Below are 20,951 nucleotides of genomic sequence, written 5' to 3'. Positions count from 1 at the left end.
AGAGAACATTTGAGTAACCTGAAATAAAACCAAACCACTCACTTTAATACCACCTTTCTTTAATTGGTACGGATCAACTAAGAATTGGCTAAGATACGGCCCAAAACAGCTTTCTTCCGAGAAGCGTCACTTGTGAAGCCCAGACTCCAAATCGCTTTAATTTCCACTACGAAAGACAGTTAGTTGGAACACAGATATAATTTCACTTAATGGATTCGTGTCAAATCCTCTACAAGCTTGACGACGTCTTCTACAGTAGCATCTCTTCCATCACTCAACTAAACTCAATAAAAAATACATATGAAAAACGTCAGGATTAAATAGAATTATTCACGTACCTTCAATCCTTGGCAAACTTTCATTTGATCATCCCGCTCCAAATCCGAAAATCTCTCAATGAGATCTCCGTCGATGAATCCAGTCAGAGGACTAATCCCGACCTCGTTATAGAACGATCTCCAAGTAAAGAAAACGAGTCAAGGTCAAAGACAATAAAAAATAAATAAAACCAAGAACGACATCGTCGCGCGAAAAAGATATTCAGCGTGTTCGATATTCCCCGGCGACGTGATAACCTTAGCAAGACGTTTCTGCAAGCGAGTCAGAAAGTCGAAGTCCTCCTCGGACTTCAGCGTGGCCACGAGGCCCACAGCACCGCTAACGGTGCCAAAAAGGACGGTATTCTGCACAGTGGCAGCCAATTCACTAAGACTCTTCATAACGAGAGATCCTAAAGAGTAAAAAAACACAGGGGTTATTTTTTCTAATAGATATATAAAGGGACCCCGTTGTGCACACCGTGACGGAAAACGTTGACGAAGTTTCCTATGTGCATGTAGCCGGAGTCTTGGAGTTGACGTCGCTCTTCGTCGGTCGCTCCAACGCTACGATCGTAGATGAGGAGACAAAGGGGGGGAAAGACGTCTCTCGTTCTTACGAGTCTTTTTGACAGACGAATAAATTGTAGGCGTTTTCGCCGCCCAAGAACGTGTCGTCGTCAATGATTTCGACCGCCGTCATCCAGCGGCTGTTGAAATCGCGAGCAATCTAGGACGAATATAAGAATAAATACGAGGGTTTCGTAACGAATACAATGCAGCTCTGTCTATGACTACGGTACCTCACTCTAATATTTAACCGTAAACAGAAGCCTATCTAAAGGCGACTTTATTTATGACTCTAAAAACCTGACTAAGTGGCCATCTCTAGACTGAGGCTTTGATACTGAAAATCTCTAAGAGAACGTGTCATATGATGACCTGCTATCTACTACGGAAAGATTCCAATAGAATTAATCATCTATCTGTATCAAAGCGGCCCTTCTACAGTACGTGAAGCCTGGCTTCTTAGGGTGTATAGATGAGACTCACCTCTTCTAATTGATTGGTATCCGGTTTGTGAAGCAAGACGCACATTGATCTCATCAAATCGCCAACCTAGGCAACGACTAAAATATACTGACCCTATAACACATCATAAAATACCAATATAAAGTCGCCTTTCGATTTCAAGTAAAGAGCAAGTATATTCGAAGCGTGCTTGCATTCCAGCTTCAGATTTCCTTCCCTACCTAGACTGTATATATTAACCTAGACAGGACGCTAAAGAAACAACGCCTTGATACAGAAAAAAGGACCCACGGAGCTATTGACTGCCGCCACGATGCGCCCATTGCAGCAAGTCAAAGCCATCACGCCCCCATTGACTTCCTTCGAAGCCACCATGACGAGTTTGCCTTGGAGAAGAAAAAAATCAAGACTTTAATCGCTACTAGATGTGCTTGCATACTGTCGACTAATTGAAAAAGAAGTAGTCTACCCTCCTTGGGTTCCTCCTCTCTCGGTCGAAGCATTGCCGTGCCGACGACGTAGTACACGTTGCCGTCGTTCAGCTGGCACGACATGAGACTGAACGACCACTCCTGCTCCTTCAGATGATGAGCGTGAGTAACTAAGAAAAACGATCAAAGTACAGTGTATGAATATATAGTGTCTTCAATTCGTTGCGCGCGAGCGACGCTTGCGCTTCAGGCGCAAGGAACGCCACTCGCGCATACTACAACGTTGGTGGGAACGCCCACTTTTGGGGGGTAAGTGTCTCTATTCGTTGCGCGCGAGCGACGCGTGCGGTTCAGGCGCAAGGAACGCCACTCGCGCATAACTTTTGAACTTTTAAGAAGGACACAGAGCAAGGATGTTACGCATAGAAAAATGATTCCTAGCTATAGCCAAGCTCAACGAGGGAAAAAAGAGACACTCCTAGACTATTAGATGGGCAGAAACCCCCGTGCACTGTAATCTATATGCAGAACTAGGCCCTTCTTTTCTTACCTTCAAAACTGTGCTGATCAATGATGAGCAGAGAGTCCAGCTCCACTGTTTCCCCTTTTATCAGAGGCTCGGCTTCCCTCGCTGCTCCCTCCTCCTCCGGAGGGTCCGTTTCTATTGGCTCGGCTCGTTCCTCGTTGCTAGACGCCGCCGCACCAGAACGCGGAATCGTCGCTTCGTTCGTAATAGTCGGTGCCGTCAGACTCGCCGAAAGTCGACCGCCGACGCGTCGTCGTTCGCCGGCGGCGCCGTCCGGCGACGGATCCTTGTACTCATAGCGAGTCGAACAGACGGCGAACGATTGAGTCGACTCCTGGAAAGCGATACGCCTGGAGAGATAGATACCTCGCATTTCTAAAAGGGGAAAAAGGCAGAGGCGTACTTGGGAGACTCGTTCAAGGGAATCGTCGTTATGTGAAGCTTCTGAATGTCGTCGACAGTTCCAAAGGAGAGAGAAACATTGTTCGCTATTGCCAAACTAAAACAAAGATACCGTTAACCTAAGACTAGAATCATGCCCCACTATCCTAATAATCTCTATATGTACCTGTCTTGATACGCTTCTGCGTTCAGTGGACACATTTGACTGACTGCCTAAATAGAGACGACGTCATTTGGCTGGCATTTCTTCGCACAAGCGCTCGTCTCACTCCTTTAAAATTGACGTTGGAAAAGACGAGTTTGCCGTTGCTCGAGTAGATGACCGTCGGCCGATCGGAGCACGTGAACACGTTGAACGAACCGCGCGAATAGAACGGCTTCAGAAGCGTCGGCTGCGTTCCAAGAATAATTTTCTTTCGGCCAGAAAGAACCCCTGGGGGGAAAGAGACAATAATATAGGATCCTATGTCAATTGAGTCTAATACTGTATGTACCTTGAATAGGATTTAGTTTGAAATAGAAGAATGAGCCGTCGCCCAGTGCGCAGAGAAGATAGAGCGTGCCTTCGAAAACGGCAAGAAGTACAGAACGCGGTATGATATCTACATAAAATATATCAATAATTTTAATTAATTCTCTCCCCTGGTGACGTGACCTCCGCCGAGATTTTCTGAGACTAGGAGATCCAGCGTTGGGAGTCGGTGAACGCGAACGGATATATCGGTCCATAGGCCAATGGCCACCAAGTCCGAACGATTGGAATCGAGGGCTGGAGGGGTGATGTCGATGCAGGCGACTTCGTAATCCAAGACGGTGTCTCTGTGAAGAAAAATCAGCGCGTGATCGTCGAAGGCTGAGGCTAGTATCAGTATGCCTTATGAGATTGAGTCCTTCGCGGTGGATTTCGAGGTAAAATAGACGGCGACCCGAAGCGAGGACGATTTGAGTGCGATTGCACGCCGCTACGCTGATATTCTTCTCATCGGGAGTCTTCCACTCACTAGGAACACCAGAAAAACGCTAGTGAGATCCTAAGACTAGTCTATATAGATGTGTACCTGATTGGCTGGAGGGTTTCACCGTCGACAAGACGAACAGAGAGAGCGGTTATCTAGAACGAAAGTGTCCTGTACTAGGGTAAGCACATGGGGTCTGACTCGAGATTAGAACCGTACGTAGATTGCTCTCACAAAGCGTTTATAGATAGATAACTGGTCCCCCTTATAAAAGTTTCTCTGCCCCTGTGTGCATGTATGAGGTTTCTTTTTGGTCGTATCGTTTATCTGCTGTATTAATTACTTTATCTATTTGTTCTTCTGACCTGCACGAGATCTTTGTCTAATACGTTTCCTGCCACGAGAGTCTGCTCTTCTGAGAAGCCGGGTATCTCCGTTCCTTCGAGTTCCCCGCCTGACAGGGTGAGTACAGTCGTTTGACCAACAAAGGACAATACGAGCGTATTATCAAATGAGGTGGCATCAGGAACGCCGACTTTCAAAGGCCAAATTCCTAAGAGAGAAAGAGAGAAGATCCACATTTATAAAAAATTATTATTATTGTTATCTTTACCTTTGATGCCCTCCAACTCGAGCGTAGCTTCTTCGTGGATGCCTATACCGTTTCGAATGACGCGCAGCGAGCCTTCGGTGTAAGCACCAGAACAGGTGACAAGCTTAGAAAAAAATCAATAGATAAAATTATTTATAAATATTCTATTTCTACGCACACCTGTCCTTGACCTTGCCTCTCCAGATCCACAACTTCCATGTCGACTATGGGTCCAATATTCGTGAAACTTTCCATGATGTGGATAAAGGAACCGCTCTCATCTCTCTCCGCGTTCAACTAATAAACCCTCCATGTATCTATCACGCTCTGACGTCACGTAAACTCTACTTTAACGAGTTGCGAGTCGCCGAACGTCGATCCCACGAAAACGAAACCGTTGTCTAGATACGTCAAATTCTTCGCAATAACAGCCTTTGATTAATTAATCAAAATATTATTTTATTTATCTGCGTTTCTATGGCGATTCGTTACCGTTCCCAGCGACGTCAGCTTTAGATCGGTTATCGTGACTGTCCCGTCCATTTTCTCCTCGCGTTCGAGAAGAAGCATCATCAGATGACCTTGCATGTCGCCCAATAGGAAACGAGAGCCGTCCGAGTCGACGCGACCGAAACAAATCAGCGGGCTATACTAAGAAGGGAAGAACACAAAACAATAGTCCTTAGTACAGAAATTGCTATATGTCTCATATAATGTACTCTGTCAAGTAAACGCTCATGAGAAGGGAAGAATGAAAAATAGTAGTCCTTTCTCAAGTACAAAAATTTCTATAGGTCTAGTACTAACACATACTGTATTCTGCTGAGTAAACGCTCATTGGAAACACAAAAAAATAGTTCTTAGTACAGAAATCGCTACATATGTCTCATATAATGTACTCTGCTGAGTAAACGCTCATGGGAAAGGAAGGACACAAAGCAGTAGTTCTTTCTCAAGTACAAAATTGCTATATGTCTATTACTAACACATACTGTATTCTGCTGAGCAAACGCTCATGGGAACTTGCACTTAATTAAAAGAGATCCTCTGAGGTGGGCGCTTACTTAGTCTATTTTATCATTGATGTCCACCCTCTCTTTCACAGGAAAATAGAGTCTCTAATAGTCTTTGTATTGGGGTGAGTTTACTCAGCAGAGTATGATACTTATGCATATCAAATGTATTGGATCTTATAAAGTCTTTGCATGTAGACAGAGCTCTTACCACTAATTCAGGCGGAGCTACTGATTTCTGATAGTCTTCGTTGTAATAGGCTATTGTTTCCTGGCCAACGACAATGACACCTCCTGCAGGCCGAGGAACTGAAAATATTTTTATTATTAATTAAATTAGAAGAAAATAGTCTCTCGCTATTTAACATACCCGATATGAGCATCGATGCTTCGGCTTCGATGTCACTTTGCTTCCACACGAGTCGCCCTATGTCTTTATCGGCTAATGAAATTTCGTAGATCTTCAAATGACGACCCTGCTGATCCTACAGAAAGAAAACAACCAATATATAAAGAGAGAGAGACAATACTAAAGAAGAATACCTGATATATGAGAGCTACTGTAGGCGACGCACATCCGTGAAGAAAATCCAAATCAATAACATCAATCTCTTGAAGCCTAAAAGATAAAATAACCTCATTTGATTATTTATTTATATTTTTCTCACCGAATTGTGTACGCTTTCAAGTCTTTCGACGAATCCAAATCCAATGGAATTATCTTTAGCTGTCCGTCATAGAGTCTCACGCCTATAACCTTGGACTCGGGATCGACCATTCCCAGAATTCCCGTATCAGACGGACGACCTAATCTCTCCTAAAAAAATAATAATTATTCAATTATTTATTTCGAAATTACGATCGAGTCGGTTTTTCTCCACCTGCACGTTTCCGTAGGCGCGAGTGACGATTTCTTGGCGCTCCGCGTCGTATTTTAGCACCATGACGCGATATCGTTCCGTGACGACGAGAAGCGAGTCTTGTCGCTCGTTCTGCGCTTTCTCGCGTCTTATTTCGGCTTCGTCGCGTCTTATTGTTCGCTTACCTGTGGGCGGAAGAGCTTCAGTACGGCGATTCGGCCGTAGATGCCCACTTCGAGGATCGAACGCAGGCCTTCTGTGCTTATCAGCTGGATTTCGAGGCGATTCGTTTTGGCGACGATTAGGTTTAGGTCTGTTTCGTTTGTGAAGTTGCCCGCCACCGATAGGGTAGCGCCTGTAGGCTTGTGCGCCGTCACGTAGTAGTTGTGCGCCATTTTGGAAGGAGAAGACGCGCGTAGTCCGCGCGTTAGCTCGACGTCATCGGTTTAGCATCGTCGGTTATAAAAGCAGAGGTTGGGGCGACTTCGTCAAGGTGGTCAGGATGTCCGAGCGGTCTAAGGAGTCAGGTTCAAGCATGATTGCTTGGCAACCACCGGTTGCCCTTGACGATTCTGATCCACGAAAGTGGGCGTGGGTTCGAATCCCACTCCTGACATACCAACTTTTTTTATTTTTTATTTTTTTATTTCTTTTACTTGTTATTTTACGGCTGCTAGAAAAAGCAAAAGAACCAGACATGATGCAACAAAAATGTTACTATATGCAATAAACTAGAAAAGGCAAAATTTTACAGACAAAAAACAGACATAATGCAACAAAAATAGTACCATAAGCAATAAACTAGAAAAGGCAAAAAACAGACATAATGCAACAAAAATATTACCATAGCTATAAACTAGAAAAGGCAAAAAACAGACATAATGCAACGAAAATATTACCATAAGCTATAAACTAGGTTCTATCTAAAAGACCTACCGGTTCTCGAAGTATCTGCTCTTCAATTTCTCGAAAAATTTTGTCTAGTTCAATAGCGTTCTCTGATTGATACACTTTTCTGTCCGTTGATATGTTTTCAAGAACCGTTTTATGAGTTGTAAACCATCCCCACCCAAAAAAAAGACAATACAATTTTGGAGCAGGTTTTATCGATTTCAATTCCTTGGCTACTTTGAAAGCTTCACTTGCATCGCCGCAATTACCGTCGCTAAGCAGAATAATTAGTGGGACAGTTCGGCTTCGTCTTTCTTTAAAATGGCTTCCTTTGCTTCTTTTAGAGCAGGAGCAAACTTAGTATTTCCTTCAGGACTTTTCACTTTGTCTTTAACAGTCTCTGATACACCACCAGACATCAGTCTTCCAAAGAAGAGCGTCTGTGCTTGATCACTAAACGTAATTAGAGTTAACCAGTCTTTTATTGCTCTTTCAGACAGTCTCTGACAAAAATTGTCAACACTCTCCAGAACAGCGCCAAGGCGATTGTCCAGTTTACTGTCCTTTCCTTTCAAATTACTATCGTTGCTTGGCTGTTGATCACTCCAACCCATAGAACTAGATCGGTCAATAAGAAGTACGACGTGAAAGTTTGTTTCGTGCTCGCATAGGAAGTGATGACCGCCACTACTGCTGTGGCCTGATTCAGTGTCTTTGCAAAGCGGATCGTGCCACAGGGGTAGCTGACAGAAAGAATTGCTGTCAACGTCTAAACCACTAACGTTATCAACAGTATCGCAAACGTAGTTGCATTTTCTAAAGAGACATTTTTCTTCTTCAGTGCAGTTGTCCTCAAAATTGAAGTGCTCCCAGTAATAGTCGTGAGTAACCTCGTCTAGGATCTTTTTAGTGAGAGGATCTATCTTTTTAGTGAGAGGATCTACATCACACTTGATCTGTACACCATGCCTCAATCTCGGATCGTCTGTGTTATGTTTGCCTTGGAATGGGCAAAGCATGATGTGAGTGTGACCTCGCCCAAGACGCTTGCAAAATTGATCGCACATTTCTGCCAAAGCCGAGTCGCCCTGGCAATAAATGCGATCACGAAAAACAATTTTTTGGTTTACAAAGACTTGGTTACGCATGTTTGAATGATTGGTGCGGTGCAAACCTTGGTGACCGTGTGACTTTGTGCAAATATTCCCGCAGGTTGGGCACGTTTCTTTGCATGTGTGAACTACGGTAGAACACCCATGCAAACCAGGATGAGTTGTTTGGCCTGAAGGAATAGACCTTGAACATGTAAACTTTTTAGGAACTTGCATTGCTCGTCGAGAAAATTCAAAGCAGCTGCGATTACCTACAAAGGTTTCCGTCCTATCTTCAAGACCCGGGTCTACAACACAATATCCTGGAATTTCGCATTCGCTTTTGCAATCGTGCTCTTCTTGGCAAATGTGAACCGCATCTTTCAGTAGTGGATGAAAGTGATCGTTCACTGCACACCGATTACTGCACAAAATACAACTTCTCGGGCAACAGTCCATCAAGCATGAATGTCTTCCTAGATGATCGTACAGCTTCGCGCAGGGGTAAAAACATTCGGCAAGTTCACAGTTTTCAATGCAGTAATGTTCTTTGGCACCGCACCTGTGTGACCGAAGTTCGGTGTCACTTTCATTAGTGTGGTCGGGCTCTTTGGCGCATATTCCCAGGCAACGCCTGTACTCTGACAGATCGCATTTTTCTTTGCACGTATGCGTCTTATTAATGCACTGATGCTTTCCGGCATGACCTCCGCAATGCCTGCATGATGAAGAGCAAAACGAACACGTTTTGGCGCATCTGTGGTCAGTGTAGCAGTCATGGCTTTGATCGCCAGTCGAATCAAAGTGGCTGTATTCTTTCAAACACAAGCGATCGCACATTTTGCATTTCTGGCAACAAACGGTCCAAAATTGGCGAAGTGGGTTAAAATACAAGTTTTTTACGTCGGAAGTTAGACTCCTTACATTACCATCCTCTTGAAAATCCTCGGTGTTAATACAAATCCACTTTTCAACTCTTGTTATTCTTCTTTCAACAAGTGCCTTCATTTCCGTTTTAAAAGAGCCACACCATTCAAATGTACCAATTTTTTCATTGTTCTTGTTCATGTACTTAGTTATTATTTGTTTCCTGACTGTCCTTTTTTCCTGCGGACTAGCAGCAAAAAGCTCCAGACCGAAATCGGCTTCTGACAACGATTGAGATATTATTTCGTCTTCAATCAATTGAGATTCGTTTGTACCAAACTTCCCTAAACGATTTTGTTTATCGGCATCAAACGTACATCCTTGCATAACAGCAGCATCGGCGTTCTGTCTAATAAAAGCAACTAGTTTGTTGATCCGTACTCGGTCAAGAGGGGTCCAGTCGTTTAGGTAAATTTTAGCAAGAACGGTTTTCATAAGATTAGCTACAGTTACTGCAGAAGGTTCATCTTTCTGTACTAACTCCAAGAGGTCGGACTCTCTTCTCTGGCAGAGAAGGTTGCTGAGCCATGAAAAGATTTCAAAAAATTGCTGGCTGCCAAAAACTGCTGACGTTGCAACTTCAAAATCTCCGTTATACAACTTCTGGACAAAATTATTTTGCATGTCTTGTGACAAAACATATAGTATTTTGTCTGTAATTTCCTTTCGAGTTTCACGTGAATCGCAGAGAGGAACGTCTTTACATAAAATGACGAGTTTTCCTTTAAAAAGCGAGTCGCTTTTCTGAAGGAATCTAGCACCGTCTTGAAAACGATCAAACAGTTTCTTTGCTTCTTTGTCAAAGCAAGGTGAAGTTTTGAAAACAGTAAGAGAACTGACAGCTGCGCCAAAAACTGCCATAAGCATGTCTTCCTGCCGACTTCTTTCAAAAGATCCTAAGCCTTCGAAGTCAAGAGCAATAATGGTAACGTTCTCATAAAGCTTGACCGACATCCAAACGCCTTCAGTGCATCTGCCCCCGGCAATATCAAACTGAGCGCCAGTCATATGGTTAAGAAAGTAGCTTTTGCCAGCATTCTGCTTTCCTTTGACTGATATTATTTTTGTAGGCTTCTTTGCGTACATCAGAACAGCTTCGTAAACACCAAACGATATAGAACCAACAAGGTCTAAAACATCATTTAGAGATTCAAGTGAGCAAAGATTGACGCCTTTTGACAGAGGACAAAGTAGGTTGTTCTCCGCCCTAGCTATTTGAATAGGTACACAAGTTGCCACAGTTAAAATAAACTGGTCCGTCTCACATGGTTTATAACGACAGGTCAACACATCTGATAAGCAGTCACTGGAGCAAACACGAAGTCTCATTGTTTCAACCAAATGCTTCACTTCTTTACCTGTTTCTTTTTCAAGAGCTCGAAACATGTTGCGAAAATAGACCTGCATGCTTCGTTGAAATTCTTTTAGTGAAAAGATTTCCTTTACAATTACAAATGTGATTTTCAGCTGGAGCAATTGCTGGCTGAAGCAATGAGAAATAGAATATTTCCGAAATATTTCATAGAAGTTTTCCAAAATTTCGTTTTTTTCAAGCTTCGCACTGTCGTCATCTGCTTCACTTGAAGAAACCTTAAGAGTATTACCGGAAGAAATCAGATTTAGACAAACAGATTGGCAGCTACCAGCAGAGAAATCTAGGCAAACTAGGTGCAACTGTTCCGAAAGTTGAATTAAACGAAACTGAGAATGCCGATTTTTATCTACAAAGCAGTGTATTTCGTGTTTGCCAACTGGTTTGAAACTGCTAGAAGAATACGCTCGGACACAGAAGTCGCAACTGGTTGCCTCTTTTCCTCTACCTTCCTCGCTCATACTCGAATAACTAGGTCTTTGGGAGATGGTAAGTACAAACTCCTTGAAAGTGATAACTGAACTCAAAGTCTCCCCGTCATTCCCTAATTTCAAAGTTCCGCTCGTCATTCTTTCTCGTTTTACGTCATATATAGACGCTTGCGAACCAGAATCGACAAGTAAAATCTCCCTTTCGCTTATAATCTGCATGTGTACAATTTCAGCACCAGTAAAGAAATCTTTCATGCTGTGTTCGCTGCGAGACCTGAGCTGAAAGACGTAATCACTAAATTCGTAAATTGCGATGTGTCTTTCAGAGGCGTCATAAAGGGCCAAAAGTCGTTTTTCTGCATCAAAAGCGGTAAGGTAGATATTCTTGTGAGCAATGCATTTTATGACGTTCGCTTTAGTAAGGCTTGCCCATTTCCCAAAGAAAACAATCATTCCACCAGTGGAGTTGTAAAATTCAATCTTCTGCGGTAAGATACGAGTTTCATTTTCGTCTGCGGGTTTGAGGTATGCCAGCAAAAGCATTAGATTCGTCTCTGGCATGGAATATAGCGCTCTGACCTCAAGATGGTTTTTTACTATACTAAATTCTGCTCCTTTTAAATGTGAAAAAACAGGATGAATCAAAGTCTGGTTGACGCTAGAAGCTGCTAATTCAGAACTTGGCACATCCAGCTTGCAAACGTCAAATTTGATCTTTGCTCCTTCGTAATATTCTTTTTCGTATGTTAGCTTAAATTTGCCAGCTAGGCTAGCAAACTCGTGGATTTTGAGTAAAAGTGAACCGTCTCCAAACTCTCTGCCTTCACTTGTTACTCTTACAATTTGCTCCCTTTCTTCTTCAAAACTTTTTAGCTGTAAATCCAACTTCTCAGATGGAAGATCTTTGCGGAAATGCCGCCATTGTTCGCTACTATTATATGGGCACTTCTTTAAAATCCATTCTCCTCGAAGAATTCGGTAATATTTTAAATGACATTCTTTAACAACGCGTTCTTCGGGAATCTTAAATTTTGATGAATCAACTCCCGATTCCTTTTTTGGGAAGAAACGCTTCAGAAATCGTTTTGCAACCCTTACAGCAAGTACATTTCGGGCTGATTCAAGGTTGGAGAGGGCTTGGCTAGTGCTAACGCTTAAATTATAAAATTCTCTAGCTTCCTCTTCGTCAATGGTTGGCTGCTCCACTGTACTCATTGTACTCAAAAAATGCTGAAGAGCAGACGTTCTTTTTCTGAGACGGTAAAAGTCTTTCTTTATCCGTTCCTGTAATTCTCTTGAAAACAAAGTCTTGGCCATACTTTTACAGTCACCTGGCGGTACTACGCATGGCTCCAAATTTAGCTCGTCGATCGTTTCTTCTGCAGCAAACGTTTCTTTCAGAAAATCAACAATTTCCTTTTTCCAGCATAGCTGGACTGACTGTCGCTCGCCTTCAAATAAATCCTTAAGCTTTCTTTCTTTATTTTCGTACTCTTGCTTTGCCTTTGTCTCGTTATCATCAATCATTTCTAGTTTCCTCTCAATATGAGGAAATGCAACTCGTAAAAATACTCTGATAGATTCCAAAGTAAACACTGGATGTAACCAGCTACCACCGCTACGTGCTTTCCAAATTACTCTGTAGTCTTTAAAACTGTCAAAGTGACTGCAGACTTCTTTTGGATAGCCCATAAACGTTCTTCTCAGCGTGAACGCTCGACTAACGATTTGATCAGAGCGCGGAGAGCACAGATAGAGACTATGCAAACTGTTAGATACAACGACATTCTCTTCCGTGGGTTCGAAAGTTGCGTGAAATCCAACTGAGGCTGTTGCAGTCTGTTCGATGCGTTCACATCGAACAACAACGTTTTGATGGAAGGATTGCTCTTCTTTTGCGGGACGAATCAATTTAAGGTTTGAAAGTGTCTTCTTATCAAAGCATACCACAATTTCATCGCATAAGTCTCTGATGTGCCTTAACATTTGGCAGGTTATACTTCTATTTTTATAGGCTGAAACATAGCGAGATGATGTCCAGTAGAACAGAAAAACTGCTGTTCTGTTAGGCATTAGAGCGTACAAACCAGAAGGACAAATTTCGGAGTCGGTCATTTTATCGTAATCTGCCGAACTAAAACGAAGGTGTGTTTGCAATAGATTCTTTACAGCATCTTGGTCACCGACTAGCCCAATAGCGGTAACAGAGTGCTTTTTTAGAGCATCAAAGTCTATCTTTGAACAATCTGCAGACGAACTGCTCTTAGGAGAAAATGCGTTGCAGAGGCTGGAGAGTTCTTCCTCTACAACAACAATTTTCTCAAGAACACTATTTGAACCAGACACGTCAAACACAACTTCCAAAAGTCTAAAAAGACTTGGTGCCACTGCTTTCCAAGGAAGAGACGATGCAGGCAGCGAATTTAAAAAATCCGCACACTCTTCGCTAAGCCAGATCTTGTTAGTAGGCAAGGTTTCATAAGGTGTTTGAGCAATTTTCCAACATTTATGACCAGAGCGCTCTGGTTCCCGGTGACAAAATTCAAAACACTCGTTACAAAAAACTGCGTTGCAGTCGGAGCAAAAGTAAGTGGCACTGATTTTCTTGCCACGAAACGTTTCGCAGATAGAGCATAGATTAATGTCAGAGTTGGTGGGATCCGTTTCGTGATGAGGAATGCTTTCGCGCTCTACAACTTCAGCTGCAATCGAAGATTCTGCGTTCTTCGCAAAAGAACAATCGCATGGCAGAAGACACCTGCTTTGCAATACGACTTTTTGATTACATTTGCGACAATTCCAGGTTAAAAGTGTTAAAATTTGGCAGTGTGCTGCATTAGAAAGCGGCAAAACAGAGAACTGCCCTGATTTCTTTCTTAGACCAGAAAAAGTTTTCATCACTGTCTCATAAAGCAGATGACGGGTAGTGACAGACATAGTTTCATGAAGAGGAAGTTGACCAAATTTTCCTGCCTGCATAACGTCAGCTCCTAGCGAAATAAGTATTCTAACGGCTTCCAGCCGATCATTTCGCAAAGCCAAAACCAACGGAGTCCTCCTGAGTCGCTTCGTCGTGACGTCCAGACTAGCGCCATGCTTGTGAAGTAGTTGAATTGTTTCAACATCACCGCCAGCAGCCGCGTAATGAAGCGCAGTGTATCCTAGAGAATTTGACTGATTGGCGTCTGCGCCAGCTTTCAACAACAAATTGACATATTGACTCTGTTTCCATTGAGATGCAAGGATCAGAGGAGTATTACCCTGCACATCGTGTAAGTCACCAGACTTTGGCGAGTCTGCCTGTGCCAGGAGATGCTTAATTGTTTCAAGACTACCGTTCTTTCGCGCAAGAAAATGAAGCCTCTGATCTGGCCCAAAGCCATGCATTTTAATGTCAATATAAAGTTCCCTAGCGTGCAGGGTGAGCTCTGACAGCTCCGGTAGTAGCTGCTTAAGTCGCTTCTCAAAGTGCAGCTTTCGTCCTGGTTCACCGAGAGAAGAAACGATAAAAACTGCCTCAGACAGAGGTACGCAGAAAATGAACTTGACGCTGCTAGAAGACGTCTCTCTTAATACTACTGTTTGCTTGAAACAAAACAATCGTTTCATCGCTATTTCTAAAACTTCAGAGATAACCTCCACGTCGTCGAATCGCAGCATAATAAGGCACATTCGCATTACTCCTTTTTCACTGTTTTCTAGGCTGTCAGATATATTCCAGAAGTCCTCTGGATTGACAGCCATTAGACATACTTCTTTCGGTAAAATGATTAGTTTCTCGGCGACAAGCGACTTCAGATTGGCTGACCAATCAGAAGTCAAACCAGTTTCACTGCATTCAAAATAAAAAATTAGCGACTTTTTATTTTCATTTCCGGGTACGTGAGGGGTCGAGCCAGATTTAGATATCGCATTGGCTTCACTAAACCTCTCACGAACAAATTCTGATGTGGAATGATGTGGAAACACATCTAGAATAGCGCGTTGTTGGGGCGTCTTCCGAAGGATTTCACAGAACTTATCAAACGTCTCCTGTTTAGGCAGCCTGCTAAACAAGACATCCAGAAGCAGATAACGAGCTGCTTCGATTTCAGAAGGCTTAGATCGTAGCGTTTGCATCTCTTCAAGTGTGAGTAGTTTATTGGCAAACAAGTGGTCGCGTAGAATACTTGGCTTAAGAGCCGAAATTACGTCAGGAAAATGAGGGATTACCCAGCGATTCCAAGGATCGTCAGATTCAACATGATCCGCAGACATTTCGAAGCGTTTTCTAGCGGTTGCCAAGAAGACGAAATCGCAAACAAGAGAAATCACGAGGTGCATGTAGGAGTGAAAAGTTCCTGGATATGTGGGCGATGGCTGGCACCAACTGGTACAAGAGCTCACGAGATGCGCGTAAGAGCGACCTCTTCTAGGAATCGTCAATTAGAAGGAAGTTAGAGCGCATTCACTGCTCGATCGCTTGCCATGCGGAGCGAGAAACTCTCAGAGGGCCAGAGGGCCAGAGGGACGGTGCCGGAGGTCAGTGGGCATGCTCAGACTGCAAAATGATCACGTGGTTGTGAACTAAAGTTCGCTTGCGTGTCTTGCGATGCCAGGCTATTATATCCCTGTCGATGCGAAGCTGGCGGAAAGAAAAGTGGGTATGCTCAGACTAGAAAGTGATCAAGTGACTGGGAACTCACGATTTTTCGGCGTTTGAGCATATCTGACGCGCAAGGCATCCGAGGCGCAGCCAAGGCTGTCAATCTGTGTCTGAACAATCGTTTTCACGAAGCGGAAAGCCCCCTCGGACGATCGAATACTTAGGGATTTAGGGAATTATTTTTAGTTCTCGCTGACCTATCAGTAGGTGTCGTGCTCTCAAAAGAAGACGGAAAACCAGGACAATTCACGATTTCGGTGATCGACTGTTGAGGCAACGCTCAGACCATAGATACTCCAGTATCTATGCTCAGACGTTCATGAACGGTGCTCGCTAAAACCAATTAGGATCTGGGCCGTCTTCGCGACGTCGTGCATGAACTGCACATGCATGTAAGCGTGGCAGTACTAGGAAACCCGACGGCTAGAGGAGCCTCTCCATGCACGCCTTTTCCTCGATCTTGCTCTCACATTCTTTCTTGCTTTCGCAATTCTCTCGAATGCTTGGGTATTGAGCGTTGCCACGAAGGGACTCCTCTAAGAGTTCATGATCCTCATCCAAGTGGCGGATCGAGCTCTTTTGCATCGTACTCGACAATGTCCTCTGCCTGTCACAACAGAATGATCGATTCCACTTTCCCAATGGAAGCATAATACTTTCACCGTTTGGGCTTGATCAAATTAGCTACCAGGCACCTCAAAATTGCACGTCTTTCTCAGAACGACCGCAAAGAACTTATTTGTTTTTCTACCTTAGTCTAACAAAGCTAGACAGCATCACTTTACATAAAACTCTTTCTACATACAAAAAAACACACTCATTCTAATCCTAAACACTTAACAACACCACAATGACGTGGCGCCACGTGTCACAGCAGATTTAACGTGTAACTTCAGTTAAGCATGGATTTCTTCAAGTTCTGCATTTTCAAAAGATTTCCAGTCCAGCAAATATATTTTGGCAAGAGCAGTTTTCATTACATGAGCGATACTGCTTGCAGAAAGAATGCGTTGGCGTTGGCGTTGGCGTTGACAGCCAGTGTCCTCAGGATTGTCTGTAACTTTAAGGCTTTTTTCTGTAGCAGACAATCCTTCTTCTTGCTCATGAAGGTACTCTTTTATCATGTCAAAACTTGCGAACATATCTTCTTTTCCAAATGTTTCCGAGGTTAAAACACGAAGCTTTTCACTATATAATTTAGTACCAAAATTGTTGTGAGAAGTATTCTTCAGCATTTCCTCTATTTTAGCTTTTATCTCATATCTAATGGCTGTAGAATCACCGAAGGGTACGTCTTTGCAAAGAATGGCAAGCTTTCCGTTAAACAGCTGCTTTGTGTCGCTTTGCGTAAGTGTAAACCGGTTGGCGCTTTCTTGTATGAAGTCAAACAGTCGCCTTGTATTCTTGTCGAATCGAGGCGCCATTTTCAACACAGTCAGTGAACTTACTGCAGCGCCAAAAAGAACCATGAGCACGTCTTCTATCGTGCTTCTTTCAGAAGAGCCAAAGCCTTCAAAATCAAGTGCGATAACAGTGACGTCTGGATAAAGTTTAATAGCCATCCATACTCCCTGTGTACCTCTGCCACCAGCAACGTCAAACAGAGAACCCGTCATGTGATTGAGCAGAAAACTTTTACCAACTCTTTTCATGCCTGTAGCTGATATTACTTTTGCCGGTGCTTTTGCGTAACGCAAGACTGCTTCATATACCCCAAAAGAAAAGGCGGCTTTGACGTCATCAGTTGAAGACAATGATCCAGCAAGCACGACGTTCCCTCCTTTTGTCAGGGGAATTAGACGATTATTTTCTGGTCTGGCAATTTGGATTGGTACAGCGGTCGATACGGCCAAGACAAAGTCACTGACTTTCACTGGTTCGTACGGATAAGAAAAGACGGCTGACATGTCATCAGTAAAACAAGTTTGAAGCCTCATTCCTTTTTCTAATTGGTCTACTTGCTTTCCTGTCTCCGCCTGAAGAGCTCTAAACATGCTGTGAAAATATGATTCCACATTATCTTGAAAACTTTTCCGAAAGGCGTATGGATTGGGCTGGTTTGGAATAGCAAATGCAACTCTAAGTGGCTTGGTTTCTTTTGCATAGCTATTGGTTATTGGGTACTTTCGAAAAATTGTAAGAAAATTTTCCAAAATTTCATTGTCTTTTAAATCGTCATTTTCTCTACTGGAAGCCTGCATTGTAACGATGTTTGTGCCAGGTGAAATAAGGCTGAGACGAGCAGACTGACATTTTCCTGAAGTAACGTCAATGCAAACTAGGTGCAGCTGAGACGAAAGCTCAACTAGGCGAAACTTAGACTTTTGGCTTACGTTGACAAACGTGTACAACTTTTCCTTGCAAAGTAGATCACGCGTTTCAGAAGAGTACGCTCTAACGCTGAAATTGCACCGACAACTCTCTGTTTTGACTCCTTCCTTTTTGTCGCTGGCAGCCTCTTTTGTTACAGTAATTACAAAGTCATCGTAAGAAATAACATCTGCCAATGACTCTTCTTCTACTTCCAAATTCAAAACGCCGGCGGTAAAAACATGATATTTGATGCTGTAAATGTAGCCTTTTGAATTTGAGCCAACTAAGAGAATTTCTTTTTTCCCTTGTATAAATTGCATATGCAAAACCTCTTGTATAGAGATGTCATTCAATGAAATGTCAGAATAGTGTTTGAGGTTCGTAAAATATTCTGTGAACTCAAAAATAGCGATTTGTTTCCTGTCGTTGTAGCACAATGCCAAAAGCCGTGTTTTTGCATCAAAAGCCAACAGGCTAATGTGTTTTTTCACAAAACGTTTAAATACGTTATCTGTCAAATTTCTCCAATTATCGACATAGACAACCATGTCACTGTCACCATCAGCACGATTTTTTCCAATACCACTTGGTCTTGAACATGCTACAAGAATCATGTTGTCTTCGTATGATGACGAGAACAAGGCTTTCACTTCTAAGTCATCTATTTGTAGACTCATCTCAGCGCCACGTAAAAACTTGAACAGAGGACGAAACGTATGGTTTGGATCAGCGTCAGCAGCAACTTTCTCGTCATTTGTTACTTCAAGCCTGAAAACCTTATATCTGTCTTTCATAGACGACTGTTTGAACGATGATCGATGAAGGGAAGGAGTGCACAAATACACATTCAGTTCGTTATTAGAAAGAACGACTTTCTCGCTTGTGGCTTCAAAAGCAGCGTCAAACCCATTTGAGGCTCTTGCTTGGTGTTTAATAACTTCATTGTCTATTGTTACGTGTTTGTACATTAACAGATGATCTCTTTTTTGTGGTCGAGGAAATTTCAGATTTGACAAGATTTTTTCTTCAATGCACACGACAACTTCGTGACATAAATCTCTAACGTGCCTTAACATTTGACAGGTAATTCTATTGTTTTCCGTGTGACGGCCTAATCGCCAGTAAAATACGACAAGCGTCGATTTGTTGGGCATGAGGGCGTACAAGCCGGCGGGGCAGACATCAGGATCAACCATTGTATTGTAGTCAACATCCTTGAGCTTAAGATGATTTTGAAGGAAACCATGAATTGCTCGATTGTCTCCTACTAGTCCAATAGGAGTGACAGAAAGCGCTTTCAACGAGTTAAAGTCAATTTCAGAACAATCAAGAGTACAACAATTAGGTGTAAACGTGTTGCAGAGACCGGCAAGTTCTTCCTCTACAACCACTACCTTTTCATCGGTATCGGCCAAGACAACTTTAAAAAGCTGAAACAAACCTGGTGCTAGAGTCTTCCAAGGTAAAGTCGATTTGGGCAACGTTGAAATTTTCTCGTTTCTCACCAAGTTTAGTGCTGTTTGTTTTCTCTCAAACTTAAAAGGATCCGAAACTCTTTTATACTTGTGGTTGCGCAGTTTGGGTCTTTTGTGGGCATGCTCCCAACAATCCATGCAGTGGTGATCGAGCTTGCAGCCGCTAATGCAGACAACTTCGGCCTTCGTTTTCTCGCCGTACAGTTCGCATAGTTGGCAAACATTCGTATCATTAGAGTCAGAATCATCTCGAGACTCGTCGCCTTTAGCCTGAGATGCAGACTTTCGAGTGACGCTGAGGGACTGGCGAAGAGTGGAATAGGAGCGAGCAAGTGAAGAAATTAGCAGACGTTGGGGTATAAGAGTTTCTCTTCTAGATTTCAAAATGTTCGCAGCCTATAAAAGACAACGTATAATTTTAAATGTACAGTGTAATCTGTAACAAAGAAGTACCCAATTATCGAGGTTTCTTTCTGCATTCTAAAGTCCAACATTTGTATGAAACCATCAAAGAAACCATGCAATTACCTTAAAAACAGCGGTTGGGTTGATAACTGTAGGTTGCAAATTTGCTCTTTCTCTTTCTTTTCCTGCAAATAAAACCGTTTATTCATGCTATGCACCCCTCGCGTTTACTGAACCTTGCAGAGCGGTCTGTGTTACTCTCCGACGTACTTCGCTCTGTAGATTTGCCATAGTATCAAGACAATAATAGCAATCCTGGCATTTGGCTAAAAGACGACTTAGCCTACTAGCTGTTTGCTTGACTGCAGGAAGAGCATGTGCTACTGTTGACATCATCACTGTCTGCTTCAAAAGACAAGTCATTTTGACAGGACGAAGGCTGTCAAACTCAATCTCAACTTTAGGGTCAAGTTGAATAAAAGGAATCAGTAATCGAGAATCATGTAGATTACATAGGAATCTCACAAAGTCAATTCCTCTAAGAGAGAGAATAACGTAACAACTTCCTGGCAGAATCTCTATGTTTGTGAAGTCTAATAAGCTAGAAACCCTTCGAAAAATGATCTTTTTTTGCTTCTCGAAATGCTCCGTTGTTGTTTCTGGTAGGAAAATTCTTAGACCACAACTCTCAGAAATGACAATTTCATTTCCAACTCGCTTCTTGTAAGGATGTTTTAGTTTCATGCTGGAGAGACTCTGAAGATAAACTCGAAGCTTTCCAGTTTTCATTTCAGGCATCGCTATGTTTGATTTAACTAAGCCTACGACACATTCATGATGAGGTTTATACTCTTCCATTAGCTTTTCATCAACAAAAATATCTACCGGTAATACGTCGTCTTCAGAAAAAGTGTCAGAAAATTGTTCACAGGATTGGCTTGCAGTGTCCACATCCTTCGATTTTTGCAGAGAAGGGTTCAAACAACAAAAGAGGTCATTATTCCCATAGACGTGCTCTATCACGGCGCAGAAATTGTCAAACGATGGATGCGGGAGGCGTTTTAGCGTTAGAAACAGTTTGCGAGCAATCTCACTCGAGATGATCTGAGAATCGTCAAGACTTTGAACTAATTTCTCATATTGTTCATCGGTGAGACACTTTCTTTCCAGTAGTTTATCAAAGAGTTTTGCTGAAATAAGGCTAGCGAGAGCATCAACTGCTTCGCTCATCACAGGATTAAGAAATTGCTTCCATTTTGGGTCACCCATGTT

General features: G+C 42.7%; 3 protein-coding genes and 1 non-coding gene across 4 annotated transcripts; 1 reads left to right on the top strand and 3 right to left on the bottom strand.

Annotated features, from left to right (window-relative positions):
* Positions 1-130: 130 nt before the first annotated feature.
* On the bottom strand, positions 131-6,532 carry LOC136191410 (DNA damage-binding protein 1-like). Its single transcript, XM_065979735.1, has 28 exons — positions 6,315-6,532; positions 6,151-6,261; positions 5,938-6,086; positions 5,813-5,888; positions 5,640-5,754; positions 5,481-5,578; positions 4,749-4,907; positions 4,605-4,688; positions 4,437-4,553; positions 4,278-4,380; positions 4,030-4,217; positions 3,767-3,819; positions 3,583-3,708; positions 3,364-3,527; positions 3,203-3,310; positions 2,978-3,141; positions 2,875-2,921; positions 2,710-2,805; positions 2,331-2,656; positions 1,789-1,950; positions 1,641-1,735; positions 1,485-1,589; positions 1,371-1,436; positions 938-1,047; positions 799-884; positions 541-730; positions 339-462; positions 131-278 (listed from the first exon to the last, which is right to left on the bottom strand). The coding sequence occupies exons 1-28, from the start codon at positions 6,522-6,524 to the stop codon at positions 207-209; spliced, it is 3,504 nt and encodes a 1,167-aa protein (XP_065835807.1). The 5' UTR covers positions 6,525-6,532; the 3' UTR covers positions 131-206.
* A 93-nt stretch (positions 6,533-6,625) lies between these two features.
* Positions 6,626-6,745, top strand: Trnal-caa (transfer RNA leucine (anticodon CAA)). The gene is made up of 2 exons: positions 6,626-6,663; positions 6,700-6,745. It is a non-coding gene; the product is annotated as a tRNA-Leu (tRNA).
* Positions 6,746-6,801: 56 nt separating this feature from the next.
* LOC136191407 (uncharacterized) lies at positions 6,802-15,145 on the bottom strand. The gene has a single exon (XM_065979732.1). It carries the CDS (start codon positions 15,096-15,098, stop codon positions 7,308-7,310), a length of 7,791 nt encoding a protein of 2,596 aa, XP_065835804.1. The 5' UTR covers positions 15,099-15,145; the 3' UTR covers positions 6,802-7,307.
* A 1,237-nt stretch (positions 15,146-16,382) lies between these two features.
* LOC136191453 (uncharacterized) lies at positions 16,383-20,948 on the bottom strand. The gene is made up of 6 exons (XM_065979776.1): positions 20,774-20,948; positions 20,360-20,500; positions 19,916-20,137; positions 19,803-19,864; positions 19,728-19,754; positions 16,383-19,670 (listed from the first exon to the last, which is right to left on the bottom strand). Exons 1-6 carry the CDS (start codon positions 20,946-20,948, stop codon positions 16,383-16,385), a joined length of 3,915 nt encoding a protein of 1,304 aa, XP_065835848.1.
* Positions 20,949-20,951: the final 3 nt, after the last annotated feature.

Source organism: Oscarella lobularis, chromosome 9, assembly GCF_947507565.1.
Source record: "Oscarella lobularis chromosome 9, ooOscLobu1.1, whole genome shotgun sequence".
NCBI classification, from domain to species: Eukaryota; Metazoa; Porifera; class Homoscleromorpha; order Homosclerophorida; family Oscarellidae; genus Oscarella; species Oscarella lobularis.
Note: the sequence above shows the minus strand (reverse complement) of the source record. Positions and strands in the feature narration are given on the sequence as shown.

Bases quoted from the DNA above. Each gene is read 5' to 3' on its own strand.
- LOC136191407 (XM_065979732.1), bottom strand. From the start codon at position 15,098: ATGTCTGCGGATCATGTTGAATCTGACGATCCTTGGAATCGCTGGGTA.
- LOC136191453 (XM_065979776.1), bottom strand. From the start codon at position 20,948: ATGGGTGACCCAAAATGGAAGCAATTTCTTAATCCTGTGATGAGCGAA. The intron at 19,865-19,915 runs GTTCAGTAAACG...TTTTATTTGCAG, and splicing joins AACACAGACCGCTCTGCAAG to GAAAAGAAAGAGAAAGAGCA. The intron at 19,671-19,727 runs GTACTTCTTTGT...TGTCTTTTATAG, and splicing joins AAAGAAACCTCGATAATTGG to GCTGCGAACATTTTGAAATC.
- LOC136191410 (XM_065979735.1), bottom strand. From the start codon at position 6,524: ATGGCGCACAACTACTACGTGACGGCGCACAAGCCTACAGGCGCTACC. The intron at 3,820-4,029 runs GTCAGAAGAACA...CTTTCGTTCTAG, and splicing joins TAGACAAAGATCTCGTGCAG to ATAACCGCTCTCTCTGTTCG. The intron at 1,736-1,788 runs GTATGCAAGCAC...TTCTTCTCCAAG, and splicing joins TCTTTTTCAATTAGTCGACA to GCAAACTCGTCATGGTGGCT.